The sequence below is a fragment of the Chenopodium album genome, chromosome 1 (assembly GCF_948465745.1).
Source record: "Chenopodium album chromosome 1, dcCheAlbu1.1, whole genome shotgun sequence".
Taxonomy (NCBI): Eukaryota; Viridiplantae; Streptophyta; class Magnoliopsida; order Caryophyllales; family Amaranthaceae; genus Chenopodium; species Chenopodium album.
This window is the reverse complement of record NC_137834.1, coordinates 41,953,782-41,974,254: the sequence shown is the minus strand read 5'-3', so window position 1 is coordinate 41,974,254 and position 20,473 is coordinate 41,953,782. Positions and strand designations below refer to the sequence as shown.

The 20,473-nt window shown below is 33.4% G+C and overlaps 1 protein-coding gene across 1 annotated transcript; it reads left to right on the top strand.

The window, feature by feature from the left end:
• Positions 1 to 14,889: 14,889 nt before the first annotated feature.
• LOC145631734 (uncharacterized) lies at positions 14,890 to 16,732 on the top strand. The gene is made up of 4 exons (XM_081683899.1): positions 14,890 to 15,401; positions 15,524 to 15,877; positions 16,152 to 16,249; positions 16,401 to 16,732. Exons 1-4 carry the CDS (start codon positions 14,890 to 14,892, stop codon positions 16,730 to 16,732), a joined length of 1,296 nt encoding a protein of 431 aa, XP_081540025.1.
• The last annotated feature ends 3,741 nt before the right edge of the window (positions 16,733 to 20,473 follow it).

Below are 20,473 nucleotides of genomic sequence, written 5' to 3'. Positions count from 1 at the left end.
TGGGTGACATGCTAGGGTTTGTTATTAATCTTGTTATTACATGCCTAGGATCTTGATATTATTATATTTTAATATGATGATGATGATTTTTATTATAATTATTATGATTATTTTTATTATTATTATTTTGATTATTATTATGTTGCTTGATATTTATCGTTATTGCATGATCACACATTTTATGCATGTTTAAAGTGAATTTTTACTTGTAATCACGCTTAATAAGATAGTTAATAATCTTGTTTAAGGTTAATTTGATTATAATTCAAGTAATCGCCAATAATAGTTTTATTTGTGAATTAATATTCAACCAACATAGATAAATAGGTTTAGGGTAAATCCTATTGATTACATGTTAGTCAGAAAGCGCACATGAATACGATCAGAATAAAGTAGAGGCCTATTATTAAAGCAGGTTCAATCTCTTTTAGGTTGGATTTGTACCTTCATCCCCGAACTACTAGTCATGGTTCCTGACCTATTGGAGTTGACGATCTCGTGGATCGTTAAGGGGTGTAACCTTCACCCTGTGAACAGTTTACTAGTTCCTAAAACTTGTTGGAGACTCTTTTGATCTATCTTCTTTCCCTTTGGGCGCCACCATGCTTAAGTGTATGATCACAGTGGGGTTCAAGCTAGGGGTAATGCTTGAAAAATTCCCTACAGTTTTTGGCGACTTCACTACGGAGGATTTCTATTTTAATTCAAATGTGTCACCCCAAAACCAAACCCAGTGATGAATACCTTTCACGTCATTTGATTATCGAACAAAGCGAAAGTGTGAAAAGTCTAGTGATGAGGATGTTTTTATTAAAATATCTCTTCTTTCTGTTTTTGAAAATATTTCTTTTCTTACCCTATATATGAAAAACGTGCATTCCAATTTAGTTTGGTCCATGATATGGGTCCAATAATGGTTTATTTTGATGGGGCTTGAAAAGACCTTTCCAATGATATATTTTAAGCTCAATTCCGATGAATAATGAGGAAGTTATGCCAAAATACTAAACTGGGCCCAAATCTGATCTTACCTACGGCCAAATGATCATGTGGAGGGTCCAAAGATCTAATCCTCTTCCTAAACTAACTAAGATTAATTAGAAGTTTCTATAAGTTTCTAAAAGATCTTAATTATCCTTTTTGAAAAGATAAGATTAATTAATTTGAGTTAAATAAAAACTTTCCTATTTTAAAACTTTCCTTTTCTTAAATCCTAATTCTATTCAAATTTAAAGATATTCAAAGATAGTTAGATATTATTTTTGTACCTCATTATCTTTATCCAAATTTTATATGGTTGGTTAGATCTTGAAATTATCTTTCCAATGGTATATTATAATATTAAATCCGAGCTATAACGAAAAAGATATAAATGATATACAAAACTCTATCCAAAACTGACACCCTTCCACTATTTCGGCCATATCTTTTTATCTACAAATTACTTTAATCTGATTCTTATTGAGTTAAAAAGTAGACTTCAAGATCTTTCCAACTACATATCATATGACTTATTTGGACTTATGGATCAAAAGATATGATAAAAACATAATCCGCAAAAACTGTTGTCCATCGAGTTTTATTTCGATTCAAATTCGGATTCTTTTCTTAGTCTTCGACCCTTTTTTTTCTCTATAAATAGAGGCCATATCTCCCCTTTTTCAATCATCAACTCACATCAAGAATTTCTTGATTCTCCCTCTCTTTCTAGCCTAGCCTTTTACAAACACAATTCCTCATACATTAGCACTTGACACACCTAGCCAAGTTCGAAGTTGTCTTCGCCCTAGACGTGAAAGGTTTAATTTATGAGGGTTTGGTCCCAAATCTCTAATTCAATTATTTAATTTAATTGTTTGATATTATTATTTTCCTTGAAGTTACTAACGCGTGTATTTTGTTATTAGAAAGAGGTACGAGTCATCCAAGTACGTGCTTTAATTGATTTATTAATATTATGATTTTTAGAAATCGTGTCTAGGTTATTATTTTGATTCCTAGTATCATTTCTAGGTTGTTATTATGATTCCTAGTATTATGTTTAGGGAAAAGGTTATAATATAAAATATGCTTATTATGATTCCTGCGATGCTTCCTATTTTCTTTCCTAATATCATAATAGTATCATGTTAGGGTTAAAGCTTTGATCTTTATTATTTAGTGACATGCTAGGGTTTGTTATTAATCTTGTTAGTATCATGCCTAGGATCTTGCTATTATTATGTTTTAACATGATGATGATGATTTTTATTATAATTATTATGATTATTTTTATTATTATTATTTTGATTATTATTATGTTGCTTGATATTTATCATTATTGCTTGATCACACATTTTATGCATGTTTAAAGGGAATTTGTACTTGTAATCACGCTTAGTAAGATAATTAATAATGTTGTTTAAGGTTAATTTGATTATAATTCAAGTGATCGCCAAAAATAGTTTTATTTGTGCATTAATATTCAACCAAAATAGATAAACAGGTTTAGGGTAAATCCTATTGATTACATGTTAGTCAGAAAACGCACATGAATACGATCAGAATAAAGTAGAGGTCTATTATTAGGGCAGGTTCAATCCCGTTTAGGTGTTATTTGTACTTTCATCCCGAAACTACCAGTCATGATTCCAGACCTATTGGATTTGACGATCTCCTGGATCATTAAGGGGTGTAGCCTTCACCCTGTGAACGGTTTACAATTTCCTAAAACTTGTTGGCGACTCTTTTGCTCTATCTTCTATTCCTTTGGACGCCACCATGCTTAAGTGTATGATCACAGTGGGGTTCAAGCTAGGGGTAATGTTTGAAATATTCCCTACAGTTTTTGGCGACTTCACTGGGGAGAATTTCTATTTTAATTCAAATGTGTCTCCCCAAAACCAAACCCAGTGATAAATACCTTTCACGTCATTTGATTATCGAACAAAGCGAAAGTGTGAAAATTCTATTGATGAGGATGTTTTTATTAAAATATCTCTTCTTTCTATTTTTGAAAATATTTCTAATCTTACCCTATTTATGAAAAATGTGCATTCCAATTTAGTTTGGTCCATGATATGGGTCCAATAATGGTGTATTTGGACGGGGCTTAAAAAGACCTTTCCAACGATATATTATAAGCCCAATTGCGATGAATAATGAGGAAGTTATGGCCAAAATACTAAACTGGGCCCAAATCTGATCTTACCTACATCCCAATGATCATGTGGAGGGTCCAAAAGTCTAGTACTATTACTAAACTAATTAGGATTAATTAGAAGTTTCTATAAGTTTCTAAAAGATCTTAATTATCCTTTTTTAAAAGATAAGATTAAAGAATTTGAGTTAAATAAAAACTTTCCTTTTCTAAAACTTTCCTTTTCTTAAATCCTAATTCTATTCGAATTTAAAGATATTCAAAGACAGTTAGATATTATTTTCGTGCCTCACAGACTTTACCCAAATTTTATATGGTTGGATAGATCTTGAAATTATCTTTCCAATGATATATTATAATATTAAATCCGTGCTATAACGAAAAAAAGATATGAATGAGATACAAAACTCTTTCCAAAACTGACACCCTTTCACTATTTTGGCCATTTCTTTTAAACTACAAAATATTTTAATCTGATTCTAATTTGGTTAGAACGTAGTCTTCAAGATCTTTCCAACGACATATCATATGACTTATTTGAATTTCTGGATCAAAAGATATCATAAAAACAAAATCCGCAAAAACTATTGTCCATCGAATTTTATTTCGATTATAATTCGGATTATTTTCTTAGTCTTCGACCCTCTTTTTTCTCTATAAATAGAGGCTATATCTCCCCTTTTTCAATCATCAACTCTCATAAAGAATTTCTTGATTCTCTCTCTTTCTAGCCTAGCCTTTTACAAACACAATTCCTCATACATTAGCACTAGGCACACCTAGCCAAGTTCAAAGTTGGCTTCGCCCTAGACGTAAAAGGTTTAATTTCTGAGGGTTTGTTCTCCATTCTCTATTTCAATTATTTTATTTAATTGTTTGATATTATTATTTTCCTTGAAATTACTAACGCGTGTATTTTGTTATTAGAAAGAGGTACGAGGCATCCAAGTGAGTGCTTTAATTGATTTATTGATATTATGATTTTTAGAAATCATGTCTAGGTTATTATTTTGATTCCTAGTATCATGTATAGGTTGTTATTATGATTCCTAGTATTATGTTTAGGGAAAAGGTTATAATATCAAATATGCTTATTATGATTCCTGCAATGCTTCCTATTTTCTTTCCTAATATCATAATATAATCATGTTAGGGTTAAAGCTTTGATCTTTATTGTTTAGTGATATGTTAGGGTTTGTTATTAATATTGTTAGTATCATGCCTAGGATCTTGCTATTATTATGTTTTAACATGATGATGATGATTTTTATTTTAATTATTATGATTATTTTAATTATTATTATTTTGATTATTATTATGTTGCTTGATATTTATCGTTATTGCTTGATCACACATTTTATGCATGTTTAAAGGGAATTTGTACTTGTAATCACGCTTAATAAGATAATTAATAATCTTGTTTAAGGTTAATTTGATTATAATTCAAGTGATCACTAATAATAGTTTTATTTGTGCTTTCTTATTCAACCAACATAGATAAACAGGTTTAGGGTAAATCCTATTGATTCCATGTTAGTCAGAAAGCGCACATGAATACGATCAGAATAAAGTAGAGGCCTATTATTAGGGCAGGTTTAATCTCTTTTAGATTGGATTTGTACTTTCATCCTCGAACTACCAGTCATGGTTCCAGACCTATTGGAGTAGACGATCTCCTGGATCGTTAAGGGGTGTAACCTTCACCCTGTGAACGGTTTACAAGCTCCTAAAACATGTTGGCGATTCTTTTTCTCTATCTTCTTTCCCTTTGTAAGCCACTATGCTTAAGTGTATGATAACAGTGGGGTTCAAGCTAGGGGTAATGCTTGAAATATTCCCTACAGTTTTTGGCAACTTCACTGGAGAGGATTTCTATTTTAATTCAAATGTATCCCCAAAACCAAACCCAGTGATGAATACCTTTCACGTCATTTGATGATCGAACAAAGCGAAAGTGTGAAAAGTATAGTGATTAGGATGTTTTTATTATTATATCTCTTCTTTCTGTTTTTGAAAATATTTCTTTTCTTACCCTATTTATGAAAAATGTGCATTCCAATATAGTTTGATCCATTATATGGGTCCAGTAATGGTGTAGTTGGATGGGGCTTGAAAAAACCTTTCCAACGATATATTATAAGCCCAATTCCGATGAATAATGAGGAAATATTGGCCAAAATACTAAATTGGGCCCAAATCTGATCTTACCAACGGCCCACTGATCATGTGGAGGGTCCAAAGGTCTAGTCCTTTAACTAAACTAATTAGGATGAATTAGAAGTTTCTATAAGTTTCTAAAAGATCTTAATTATCCTTTTTGAAAAGATAAGATTAAAGAATTTGAGTTATATAAAAACTTTCCTTTTTTAAAACTTTCCTTTTCTTAAATCCTAATTCTATTCGAATTTAAAGATATTCAAAAACAGTTAGATATTATTTTCGTGCCTCATAATTTTTATCCAAATTTTATACGGTTGTATAGATCTTGAAATTATCTTTTTAATGATATATTATAATATTAAATTCGAGTTATAACGAAAAAGATATGAATGAGATACACAACTCTATCCAAAACTGACATCATTCCACTATTTCGGCCATATATTTTTATTTACAAACTATTTTAATCTTATTTTAAGTGGGTTATAAAGTAGACTTCAAGATCTTTCCAACGACATATCATATGACTTATTTAGACTTCTGGATCAAAAGATATGATAAAAACAAAATCCGCAAAAACTGTTGTCCATCGAGTTTTTTTTAGATTCGAATTCTGATTCTTTTTTTAGTCTTCGACCCTCTTTTTTCTCTATAAATAGAGGTCATTTCTCCCCTGTTTCAATCATCAACTCTAATCAAGAATTTCTTAATTCTTTCTCTCTCTTTCTGGCCTAACCTTTTACAAACACAATTCCTCATACATTAGCACTAGACACACCTAGCCAAGTTCGAAGTTGCCTTCGCCCTAGACGTGAAAGGTTTAATTTATGAGGGTTTGGTCCCAAATCTTTATTTCAACTGTTTAATTTAATTGTTTGATATTATTTTTTTCTTGAAGTTACTAACGCGTGTATTTTGTTATTAGAAAGAGGTACGATACATCCAAGTAATTGCTTTAATTGATTTATTGATATTATGAATTTTAGAAATCATGTCTAGGTTATTATTTTGATTCCTAGTATCATGTCTAGGTTGTTATTATGATTCCTTGTATTATGTTTAGGGAAAAGGTTATAATATCAAATATGCTTATTATGATTCCTGCGATGCTTCCTATTTTCTTTCCTAATATCATAATAGTATCATGTTAGGGTTAAAGCTATGATCTTTATTATTTGGTGACATGCTAGGGTTTGTTATTAATCTTGTTAGTACATGCCTAGGATCTTGCTATTATTATATTTTAACATGATGATGATGATTTTTATTATAATTATTATGATAATTTTTATTATTATTATTTTGATTATTATTATGTTGCTTGATATTTATCGTTATTGATTGATCACACATTTTATGCATGTTTAAAGGGAATTTGTACTTGTAATCACGCTTAATAAGATAATTAATAATCTTGTTTAAGGTTAATTTGATTATAATTCAAGTGATCGCCAATAATAGTTTTATTTGTGCATTAATATTCAACCAACATAGATAAACAGATTTAGGGTAAATCCTATTGATTGCATATTAGTCATAAAGCGCACATGAATACGATCAGAACAAAGTAGAGGCCTATTATTAGGGCAGGTTCAATCTCTTTTAGGTTGGATTTATACCTTCATCCATGATCTACCAGTCATGGTTCCAGACCTGTTGGAGTTGACGATCTCCTGGATCGTTAAGGGGTGTAACCTTTACCCTGTGAACGGTTTACAAGTTCCTAAAACTTGTTGGTGACTCTTTTGCTCTATTTTCTTTCCCTTTGGACGCCACCATGCTTAAGTGTATGATCACAGTGGGGTTCAATCTAGGGGTAATGCTTGAAATATTCCCTACAACAGCGTCTTATACTCCAGTAGAAGTTATGGTTAAATTTAAAACCCCATAACTCCCCCCATATGTTCATACTCAAGGTATATACGTTCCAAGAGTTTTGGTGCGTAATCTCTTTCACTTTACGTTATTTACCGATTATTAAACTTGGTGATGACTCTCAAATCATAATTATTTAATCAACAATACTTATTCAATCAACCAAATATACCAATTTAATTCTTGAATAATTAGTGACCACATAATATTTAATGTTGAACCCTTTTTAATTCTACCTCAGTGTCAAAGACACCTTAAACACATAAATCGCCACAAATCCTATCCCTCGGTGTTAGAAACACCTTAAGTCCACTAAGGCACCAACATACAATTTATTCCTCGTGTACTTAGACACTTATATAGCTCATTTTTCATGCTTCTAGCATCAATAAAAAATTATATGGACTATATTAAAATTCCTTTTTTATATTCCAAGCCAAATTAAACATGTAGTTTAATTAAATATGCATTCTAATATGCCATAAATAAAAGTGTAGTCCATACAACCATGCTAAAAATATAATTTTCCATTCCATAATCCATCACAATTAAATCATGCTTCACAATTCAATCACCAACATAAAAAATTCACAATTTCCAACAAAAAACCTTAGCATGATACTACTTAAGATTAATTTGAGGCAAGCCTAGCATGATACTGTATCACCAAAATATGCCAAGTACGCGTACGTACCTTGAATATAGGGGAATTAAAATCAACTCTACACAAATCTCCTACAATTTAAAATCATATAGGAGAATTAAAATCCACTCCACATAAATTTCCTGCAATAAATACTATTATAAAACCCCTCATAATTTAATTAAAACATGTTGAAATTATATTTAGAACATCATACTTTAGTCCCAATTAATGGGTAATTGAAATTTCTTAAAGAAACTTAATTTTAAATGCTCTACTAAAAATTCCAGCACTAAATTTTAATTAAAACTTGCTGTAATTAAGCCATAAACACTTTAATCATAAATCTAAACCATAAAACATTAAAATCCTTCAATAATTCATAAATCAAGAACCTAGGGTTTCAAAAATTGGGGCTTTTTAATCTATAACTCTTAAAAGCCAAATTGGTGAAAAAATGGGATCTTCATTCCTATTCTTATGAACAGTGCTCTACCCCTTTTGCCCTTAAAAAAGTCCCTTTACAAAGTGGAAAGACTATTTACTCCTTATTGTACGTGTGTCTTGTACAGCTGCCACATGCATGTTGAGGCTTCTCATCTTTGGCTTGCCACGTGCGGGCGCCTTTTTTCCTTTGCCAGCCACGTTGACCTTACTTCTCTTCCATGGTGGATCGTCTTGCCTTCTCTTTCATGGTGGACGGATGCTGAAATTGCTACCTCCTGTTTTTTAAAATTCTTTAATGGTTGAAGTAGTTGCAGCGACTGTAAATTAGTAGTTGTTCATCACAAATTCATTGTATTATTATTTTCTCTAATTTTAGGCTTATGGGCTTAGCTGTGATGTAATTTTAGGCTGATTCCATTTTTGATTACTTTGTACAGAACTTAAAATCATTATTTATTACACTCTCAGTGTTAATTTTGTTTAATTCTTGCTTTTAATTACTTACTAATTTTGTATGCTTTGAAAAATGAAATTTATAAATTATACACTAATTTTTGTTTTTCTTTGGATTTATCAGTTTGTTGGTAAATTATACACTAATTTTTGTTTTTCTTTGGATTTATCAGTTTGTTGGTGTTGGTAATTTGAGAAATTTTAAGTTTGGAAATTTTGTTACAAATCTTGGCAATAACCATTTGCTTTAATTATGTGGAATAACCACTTAGGTTATGTCACAATTGATATTTTTGAAAAAATTTCTTAAGCTATTAGATTTGTCGGTATTAGTGCTCTACATGCATTTGGATTTTAGTCTTGGGCAAAATTTGATCTATTTTATGTTAAGATATATGTTCCATATGCTTTTTGCATTCATAGATTTTGATTAGCCTAATGATGAAAATACATCTTTTTAACTGCTGGTTAAAAGGTTTGCTCATCTCTAAACATTTGCTTTTGTTGTTCACATTTTTTCATGCTTTTGATTGATTTAGTTTGTTTTGCTTTAGTTTAATGCTCATTTTCCTTGATTGCTTATTAACTATATTTGATTTTTTGCTTATGATGGGAGGGGGATTTTTACACTATATTTAATCTGTCTGATTTGTTTCATAATTTTTGCATTGATGTTTGTATGTTAGAATTAGGGAATATGTTATTTGATTAACCTACAGAAATTTTTTTAAATTTGTTGGTATTGGTGCTGTATAAACATTTGAATTAAAGTATACGGCAAAATTTGATCTATTTTGTGTCAAGATATATGTTCTCTATGCTTTTTGCATTGGCATATTTTGATTTCCCTAATGATGGAAGTACATCTTTTTACCTATTGGTCAACAGATTTGATTATCTCTAAAAAATTGCTTTTGTAGTTCACATTTTTTCATGTTTTTTGGAAGTGTAGTTTGTTTTGCTTTAGTTTAGTGTTAATTTAGCTTGTTTTCTTATTAACTCTATTTAATTTTCTGCTAATTCTGAGAGAAAACTTTTTACAAGGCACCTAAATTATCTGATTTGTTTCAGAATTTTTGTATGGATGCTTGAAATTTTCAATTAGGCAATATATTATTTGTTTAGTCTCATTATGGATATTCCATTTGTTTTAGATGTTCACACGGTTTGGTTTGCTTGTTGTTGTGGCCGTTTCTTGTTAACTGCTGTGTAATAGGATTGTCTGTTGGGTTCACCTGTGTTTTGCTATATCCTTATGTGCATGCTTTAGATTACCAATGTTAAAATGAGTTTGAGGGTATATTTGTTGTTGTATTACAGCTGTGTAATCATGCTTACCAAGTGGGATTTAGGTTTCAAAAGTTACATTTTACTTCCTATATAAAGGAAGTTGCTTCTGTTCTTCTGGCTCAGCAAAGGAAAGGGTATGAACAGTACAAGAGAGAGAAATATAACAGAAAAAACTTCAGTTGAGGTAGTGTTTAATTGCCTCCATGATTTTGGTGCTCTGAATATTTGATCATGTTAAATTCATGTACATTGTATTAAACTAAAGAGTATGACTATTGTATTAAACTTGAATTGACACTTTGGACATTGTATACAGCTATTTGTATTGACTTGGATGTATAATATGACCTGTTAATTATCTTAGCTTATACAACAAAAATGCTCTGGCCAATTCTAGCCATAACTTATGATCACTCTAATTGTTTTCTGCGGTTTAGATGGGTATTTTATTTAGGTTTCTAAGAAAAGAAAATATGTTGTGGTTATGGTGATGGCAACAATTGTTGGTGTTTGTGGTTTTTCTTTACATTTCTTTACAAAAAAGGGGATGCTTGCTAATTACACAATCTTTCCTAATTAAATAATTAAAGCTTTTTAAAGTTCTTATGATTTCAGTTGTTTAAGTGTGCCCTTTTTTTTGTGTTCAAGTCTTTTTAAAACTTGGTGTCATGCAATGGTACATCTGAGGATCATGATTTCTAAGGCTTTGGTTTAGAACCATTAGTTCTACAATCTTTTACAGTTTTCATTTTTGTCTTTATGTAGATTAAATTTGAGCACATACTATTGAAGTAGAAATTCTGTATTTTGGTTATAGATTTGTGATGCCTGGTTTCTGTTTTGTTGGTAGGTGATTTGAATCGCGTTTTTTTATTTCCTTGTGCTTCACAAGCTGCTGTAAGTTTACATGTGCTGCTTGCTTACTATTATTTGTTGTCAATATAGTCATGCTTTAGTGTGTGTTTTTTTAGTTGTGATTATTTGCTATTCTTATATATATTGTTGTTTTCATATATATACATTTACATAATCTCATGTTGTTATTCTCTTTGATTGTTAACTGTCTAAGCAAGTTTTTAGTTATTTGTATGCTTGGTTTATGCTGAAACCTTTATTTGTTGCAGGCTTAATATATATGTACCTATTGTTTTGGTTGAGTTTGTTAGCTGTAAGAGCTTGTGTCCCTAAATTTTTGGTCTTATTTTAAAGTCTGTGTTGTTATGATGTGCGGTCATTAGGAGGCTTTCTAGATTAGGTGAATAGCATGTTTTAAGTTTGGCTGGGATGTTGGACTGCAATGTAAGGTTATCATTTCTCTACCTAGATCCTACTCTAGCCCACCTTCTGATGTGATACATTGATCGTTCGCACAGGTTATGGGGTCAGAACCACTCAAAGTGGTCATTTCTTTCCAGAGCTTACTCAACCAGGTTGTTGGGTTTCTTGAGGTTACCGGCTCCGACCTATAGCCTGGCAGGCGATGATAAGAATGCTGTCAACATAGAGTTGGTCACTGATTAAATCTTGACACCTTATATCTTTGAAGGTGGTGTTGATGCTACATTGGATGCCTCTCGTGAACATGCTGCTGAGCAAACTATCCGCTTTCTGAGAGCACAATATGGGATGCATATTGTTGACATCACTTCAGAGAATATTTATAAGCTGGATCAGTGTGCTTTTTTATATGAAATGAAGCACATTGCCTTGGAGTCACTCAACAAGCCCACATCTAATGGTCGAACTAAGTGTCATGCGATACTTGTTAAGAAACAAAGTGCCAACTGCATCACCATTGACTACATTGATGTCCTGCGGGTCGTTGCAGTAGCAACTAAGGCTAGAGTTTCTGGCATAGAAGTGGTTGAGCTAGTCGCGGATAAGTGGGTGTCCTGGCTGAAAATATACACTCCTTATAGTGTTGGAATGGAGTGCATTTGTAGCTCCCTCAATGGGACTTGTAAGGGTGCAAAGCAAGATGCTGCAAAGAGAGGCGTGAAGTTTCTGCGCAGTTTTTTCAATGTGGACATCGTTGACCTGAACTATGGCTATGCTGTTTATTCTGGCATCAAGTGTTCATTGGCCAGGGAAAGTTACATGGCTGTAAGGGAACGTGTTCTCGGAAAACAAGGGGAATTGCATTTGGCTCCCTTCCTTGGTGAAACTAACTGTTTGACACCCAAGTCTGGTGACAACAAGATCCCAACTCCTGCACTCCCTCCGGCCGCCCCTCGCAAGCCAAGGGCTTCCTCTTCTTTTGGCAACAGGCCTCGGGCACATTCAGCTTCGATTCCAAGTCTTATATTTGTTCCAGTCCCAGCTGATTTAGGATTAGTTTTTAAGCGTAAGAAGACTTAAATTAGTTTACTTTTATCCCTGTGGTATCTACGCAACTATGTTTATGCTGCTGATTAAATATTTTGTGGGCACAACCACTAAGGTTTCTATGTAGCTTTTGTTTGCTTTATTTATGCCTTATTTTGCTAGACTATGGGATGTAAGAATTTCACTTGCAGCAGCTATGTTCTATGTAATGCACTGTTCTTATTTGAAGTGAATGAAATTATCGATGTTATATTTGGTTGGAAATTTGGATTGCTCATTCTTAATTTACAAATGTCAATTGTTTGGTGCTTCATACCATGTTTAACTAGCCTTGCTAAGCATGAATTCATGCTTTACTCCTCAGTCACATATACTATTGCTACAAGAGAAGTTTTAGACAGGAGTAGCTGTTTAAATGGGTATGTACATTTTAACCAAGGGGTGGGGAAACAAATTAAGAAGTGAAAAAAAGGTGTTTAAGTCTAAGCAGATTTTGTATTGGGATTGGAATTGCACTTAAGACCATTACGGCCATTACTCTTATGACTAATATATGAACACTTTGCCTTCCAGATAAGCAGGAAGAATATGCAAATTATGTTAGGAAACGTTCTAGCAAGCGTTCACAAGCGATTGATGCTCATTCTGAGCCAGTTTCAGTTAGGTTAGAATATGTGTGCAAAATCTGTTATCTGTATTATATACTATGGGTAAGTTTTGACTTGAGGATTTGTTTTTGCATTTGTGAATTTAGTGAGGTAGGCGAAACCAGTGAACAGGGAGCTCTGCGAAATTCAGGCACCCAATCAACATCTTCCAAAACAAAACCAAAAAAAAAAAAGGAGCAAGAAGACTTTCCTTATGTTTTTTAATTTGCAAATTGTAGCTAACAATCTTCATTTGGGGTTCTTAATAGAAACAAAGACTGTTGCTTGTGATACCTTACAGGCAACATCAAGCCTTTCCATAGATAGCTCAGTAAGGTTGTGACATCTTTGCTATTTGAGTATATCTATTTTAATCTTGTAGGCACGTTTGCATTAACCTTTCCTTTGTTCTTTGTGTATTTAGTGAGTTTGGCGAAACCAGTGCACAAGGCGCGCTGAGAAACACCAACAAAAACAAAAAACAAGTAAAAAAAAAAAACAAAGCCAGCCAAAAAAGAAAAAACCAGTGAGTTTTTAGTTGTTTTTACCTTATATTCTCCAATGTTAGTAAGAATATCATATTTAGTGTTCTATTTTCCAGAGGACCCGGCTGCTGCTGTTGGCCAACCACTGCCATTGGCCCCTTTACAACTGGAAGCGCCTCATTATTGTCTAAAATGTGGAGCTAAGAAGTTTCAATACGAGTGGCTTCACTTTTGTTGTGGCAATGGGAGTATTAGAGTTGCTACAAATGATATTCCTCCTGAACTTCATCGGCTTTTCACATCTCAAGATGAAGATTCATTGCATTTCAAAAAATATGCTCGTATGTATAACAATTTGTTTGCATTTTGCTCACTTGGAGGCAAAACTAATGCTAGCTCTGAGAAAGGGATCTTCGTCTTCTTACTACATGGTCAGATTTATCACCACTTGCCAGATTTGCTACCTGAAAATGAAGTTCCTAAGTACTTGCAACTTTATTTTTATGATGCACAGTTTGAAGCTGCACGCAGAACGAAAATTTTTTCCTGAAGTTAGAGAAGACATAGTGAACATTCTTATGCGTGTGTTTAGTACAAATCCTTATGCTCGCTTCTTTAGATCGTTACGAGAGCTTTCTATAACTGAAACTACACAAATAATCATTAATCAGAGCACAGTTTTAGATCAACGTGTGTATAATGCACCTTCCACTAATGAAGTTGCTGCTATATGGCCAGAGAGTGTTTCTTCCAGTCAATCTAATAGTCGATACATAGTTGTACCAGGCAAATCCAACGAGTCTCATCGAATATATCACTATTATGGATGCTATGATCCATTGCAATATCCTCTTCTATTCCCATGTGGTGATTGTGGTTGGGCACAAGGTCTTTGATAGGATTACGTAAATGCACAGCAGCAGGCCTTAATGGAGGTTGACCCTGTTTCTTCATGTGTTGTTCATACTGAAGAGGATTTGCTGGCAGAGGAAGCAAGACGTAAGTTCTACATAATGACTTATTCTGATTCCATAGTTCAATACTTTTCCTTGCTTACATAGCCAGATTAATAAGCAAGTTTTTTTAAAAAATACAGGTGCATCAGACAATTCAGGGAGCTCTAGAAGACATGTATCCCCCCGGGAATACTATTCCTTTAAGATACAAATAAGGCCAGGAAACATGCTTCTTCGGGGAGGGCGTTGTTTTCAACAATACATTGTGGATATGTACGTTAAAATTGAAAACACAAGGCTTAATTTTTTTAGGCAAAATCAGCAGACAATCAGAGCTGATTTGTATCAAGGAATTTTGGATACAGTTGAAGATGGAGAGACAAGTGCCAACAACATTGGCCGACGAGTTATACTGCCTCCCACCTTCATCATTGGTCCACGGGACATGAAGTGAAGGTACTTAAATGCCATGGCTCTTGTACAATGCTTTGGGAAGCCTGATTTGTTTGTGACAATGACGTGTAATGCCAAATGGCCTGAGATAGCAGCTGAGCTAGCTCCTGGAGAAGGTGCATGTGATCGCCCAGATATTGTTGCTCGGGTTTTCAGAGCAAAGTTAATTGCTCTGAAAAAAAAAATAATGGAAGATATAGTCTTTGGAAAAGTTGCAGCTATGGTATATGTTGTGGAGTTTCAAAAGAGGGGCCTGCCCCATGCTCACTTCCTGATTATCTTAGAAGATGCATACAATTTAAAGGGACCTTCTGATTATGACAAATTCGTTACTGCAGAAATCCCTTCACTTGAATGTCCTCAGTTACGCAAAATTGTTCTTGGCCATATGATGCATGGTCCATGCGGCATTTTAAATCCTAAATGTTCAAGCATGATAAAAGAACATGGCAGTGAATTTATCTGTAAGTACAGCTACCCTAAGCCATATTTAGAAGAGACCACGACAAATGAAGATGGTTTTCCAATGTACAGAAGAAGGAACACTGGTGAACATGTACGCATTCGTGGTGCCAATCTTGATAACCGCTGGGTTATACCTTATAATCCATACTTATCTATGCTATTCGACTGCCATTTAAATGTTGAAGTCTGCTCCACCATTTAAGCGGTCAAATACCTGTACAAGTATGTGTACAAGGTCATGACCGTGTCTCTTTCAATGTTGTTAGCCAACAGAATCAAGGTGTTGATGAGATTAATGATTTCCAGTCTGGTAGATGGGTTTCACCATGTGAGGCAGCTTGGAGAATTTTTGGATTTGACCTCATTGAGATGACTCCTTCTGTGCAGCTTCTTCCAGTTCACTTGCCAAATATGCAGACTATTTATATGAGGTCTCATGAGCAACTAAATGCTGTTGTACAAGATGAAAAAAGAAGCACTACTGCCTTGACAGAATTCTTCAGACTAAATGCAACCATCCCTGGAGGCACAGGATATCGGTATACATAAATAATTGCACATTATAGATGGGAAGCGAGCAAGAAAGTGGGGGTTAAAAGAAGCTACAAAAAAAAAATGTTGGCCGGATGGCTTTTGTGAGCCAAGCAGAAGGAGAACGCTTCTTCTTGCGTTTATTGCTTAGCAAAGTCATTACCCCTGTCTCATTTGATCATCTTAAAAATTTAAATGGAGTGCTCTACTCTACCTTCCAAGAAGCTGCAATCAAACTTGGGTTATTTCAGGAAGACAATGCAGTCACATTATGTTTGCAAGAAGCATCGAAAGCACAGATGCCTTCAGCATTGAGGCAGCTTTTTGCAACTGTGTTGATCTTTTGCCAAACAAGCAACCCAAATGCTCTCTAGCTGCAGGTTTATGCTTCACTCTCTGAAGATTTTAAGCATCAAAATCCTAACTATCCCGATAAAGTTATGGAGTTAACTGTAAGGGATCTTGAGAAAAACTTAGAAGCCATGGGGAAGTCATTAGAAGATTTTGGCTTAGTCCATTTGATTGAATAAGAAAGCAATGAAATACGCATTACAAAGGATATTGAGGATGCACTTGAAGCACCTATTCCTCTAGAGTGCATTGATTGTCGAGAGAAGTTAAACGAAGCTCAAGCGAATGCATTCAATAGCATTATGGCTCATGTTAATGAAGAGAAGTCTGGTTGTTTCTTTGTTGATGGTCCATGTGGCATAGGAAAAACATTTCTTTACAATTCTTTGTGTGCTGAGGTATGCTTAGCAGGCAAGATTGTGCTTCCAACAACGACATCAGGTATCGCTGCTTCTAATATTCCCTCTGGCAGAACAGCTCATTCTAGATTTAAGATTCCACTAGATTCATAAATGTCACTTGCTTGTGATGTTCCAAAACAAGGAAGCTTAGTTTCTTTGATCAAGGCAAATGCTCTAATAATTTGGGATGAAGCTTCCATGGCTAGCAAAGAGAACATAGAATCTTTGGATTTGTTGTTGCGCGATCTTTGCCACCCTAATCAGCCGTTTGGTTGCAAGGTAATTGTCTTCAGAGGAGATTTCGGGCAAGTTCTGCCGATTTTGCCCCATTGTTCCAAAAGAGAAGTTGTTGGTGTTAGTATAGTAAGCTCATACATTTGGCCTCTTTTAGTCAAATTTTGGCTAACAGAGAACATTAGAGCTAAAGAAGACTTGCCCTATTCTGCTTTCCTCCTAGCCTTGGGGAATGGCCAACTACAATCAGCTGAAAGTGCTTATGTTCAGCTGTCTGAACACATAGTTCAGAACATAGATGTAGATGAGAATCCAATTTCTGTTTTTAACTGCAAAGATTTTCCCAGAAATCTCTAATCCAACATTTGATAGTGGCATATTCAATGAAAGAGGAATCCTCACACCAATGAATGAGGGAGTTGATACCATAAATGACTATTTGATTTAGCGCTTTCCTGGCATACCTACTGTCTATTTAAGCTACAACTCAATCCTTGATGATAGTTGTAGCCTCTATCCAACAGAATTCTTAAACACACTTTGCCCAGGAGGGATGAGTCCACATCAACTTGTGCTTACGGTTAACAGCCCTGTAGTTTTATTACGAAATCTGGCACCATCTAATTGAATGTGTAATGATACTCGCCTAATATGTAGGCACTTCCTTCCTAATTTAATTATTTGTGAAATAGCAAGTGGACATTACAAAGGAACGTTTTATTTTGTTCCCCGTGTAAACTTAAGGCCTTTAGCTTCTTCTAAGTACCCTTTCCAGTTTGAACGGAAACAATTCCCTCTCAAACTCAGTTTTGCTATGACTATAAACAAGTCTCAAGGGCAGACTCTCAATCGTGTTTTAGTGTACCTTCCACAACCATGCTTCTAACATGGTCAGTTGTATGTTGCTCTCTCACGTGCAAAAAATCTAAAGAGGTGACAGTGTATACAGCTTAGCTGTCCGGTTCTGTTTCATCAACAACTGTTCGGAATATCGTATCTTATGATGTTTTGAGGCTAGCCAATATCATCTAACTAGATTCATTATAGATAACGTTGGGCTTATGACACATACTCTTTTATATATACATCTGCAGCAATTTGGTTGTCAACTATCATATTATATGAAGGCTTATGTTTATATCTTTGTTTTGCAGTTGTTCCAGAGATTAGTAATGCATATTGCTCCTTCAGGATAGGCTTTAGTACGTGTAGTTCGTGCATATTGCAGTGGTTTTTCTTTGCAAAAACACGGATTGGTCTGACAAGTTTTACAAATTCTACCTTTAGTAGTTATTTTATAACAACATACTTTCTCCTACTCTTTTATAAAAGGAAAAATTATGAACATATGTTGTTATTTTTTTTAGATGCCTTGGCCTTGCTATGCAGCAACAGCACATTGTTTGCAACTGTTTGTATATGGCGTAATTATTTTGATATATTTTTATTTGCATATTTCTCTTTTCATTATTTACCTAACATATAGTGTGAAATATAAAGGTACATACATTTCATACTAAGTTTATTATTTTTTTTTAAAAAAAAAAGGATATATTTGAAAGATCTTCCAGAAAGCAGCTTATATAATCACTTACTTCAAATTATATTGAACAAAATAATAAAGTAGAGAGTTTCAGCTAAAATCAAATACTATTTTTAGAGTTCCAAGGATTAGCAGATATGTTATCAAAAAGTTTTGCAATATTTATAAGTCCCAATAAAACTTCAGCATTGAAATATATGTTGGTTAACCAAGTATCATCATGGTATGTTTGTTTCCAGTGGACAATATACACTATGGTTTTCCAGCCAATCAGAACACTTCCCCTTTTTAAAAAATGTAAATTTAAATGCTTTCCTTGTTCTATTTAAGAGAACCTTGTTCATTTCAGAACGTTTGCCTCATTTCTCTGATAAAAATAGTATTTTTGTAGCTGGTTGCTCATACCTTTGTGATGTTAAGGTATGTGCATTAATGTTTTTGTTTTCATGTCTTTACATCATTTAGTTCTTACTTGTCTTCATTTAATAGCATGCCTTCATTAATGGTTTTGATTGTTATTACTCAATTAGTATCTTTGTTGCACTTCTGTTCACTATGATGCTTCTATACTTTGCCACAATAAATGCTCCTCTGAATGCACACTGGTTGAATTACTAGGCTTGTATTGTTTCCAACTTAAAGCAAGTCTTCTTTAATTTAATTCACTATAAAAGATCTATATTTAAGATTCCTAGGTTGTTTACCAGTATATGGTTCATATGGTTTCTGTTAAGAACCACATTGCTATGTTTCTAACAGAATTCTCAACAACTTCTGTGTTTTATCTTCTATTGTCTGATAAAATTGCTTAGCTCATTTTTGAAAGTGAAACTTAATTATTACCTCTGAATTTAGAAAATTTGTGCTACTAAGGATGTATTTCATATATCTAAGAAAATTTTCTGGAAAATCAAAACCCTGTGTCCTTTTCAGTTTTGGCCATATATGTGTTACATATTTCACTAATGCTAAAAAACATGTTGTTTGAAATGTGCAAGTTGTCTGAAATGAAAAAAGTTCTCTTAATATGCCAATCAAAACACTTCCCCTTTTTTATAATTTTTTAATTATTTAGGTAATGTTAAAAAACATGTTACTTGCACATTAGAAATCAGACAACTTGATTTCTGAACAAACTTTTGAAGCATTTTAGAACAAGGTTCACTAATGACCACAATCAAATGATCCTATAAAGCCTATAAGATTGTTAATCTGTGTAAGATAACCTTTCCTTGTATGCAAATGAATTATATGAAACCTTGATATGTGCCTCTAGATAAGCTATCTCCCAAAAACAAGAAGTACAAGATTAAAGTTAAGGTGAAGGAGAAGTCTCTGGCAAAATATCCAGAAGGCAAGAAGGCTTACCAAAAACTTGTGTTTGAAGACGATGAGGTATATATAATGCTCTGAATATTTGTTGTGTAATTAGCTAAAGAAGTTAGGCATGTTCTAATTCATTTTTGTGTTGTGCTGTTAGGGGAATGAAATGAGAAGAACCCTGTTTGAAGATGACATTGAGAACTTTAAGACTGTTTTGGAACACCAGAAAGAGTACATCATATCAGATGCACCAATCAGGAATACCAATCCCATGTATCGTCACAAAGAAGGTGACTACTATCATATTATATGAAGGCTTATGTTTATATCTTTGTTTTGCAGTTGTTCCAGAGATTAGTAATGCATATTGCTCCTTCAGGATAGGCTTTAGTACGTGTAGTTCGTGCATATTGCAGTGGTTTTTCTTTGCAAAAACACGGATTGGTCTGACAAGTTTTACAAATTCTACCTTTAGTAGTTATTTTATAACAACATACTTTCTCCTACTCTTTTATAAAAGGAAAAATTATGAACATATGTTGTTATTTTTTTTAGATGCCTTGGCCTTGCTATGCAGCAACAGCACATTGTTTGCAACTGTTTGTATATGGCGTAATTATTTTGATATATTTTTATTTGCATATTTCTCTTTTCATTATTTACCTAACATATAGTGTGAAATATAAAGGTACATACATTTCATACTAAGTTTATTATTTTTTTTTTAAAAAAAAAGGATATATTTGAAAGAT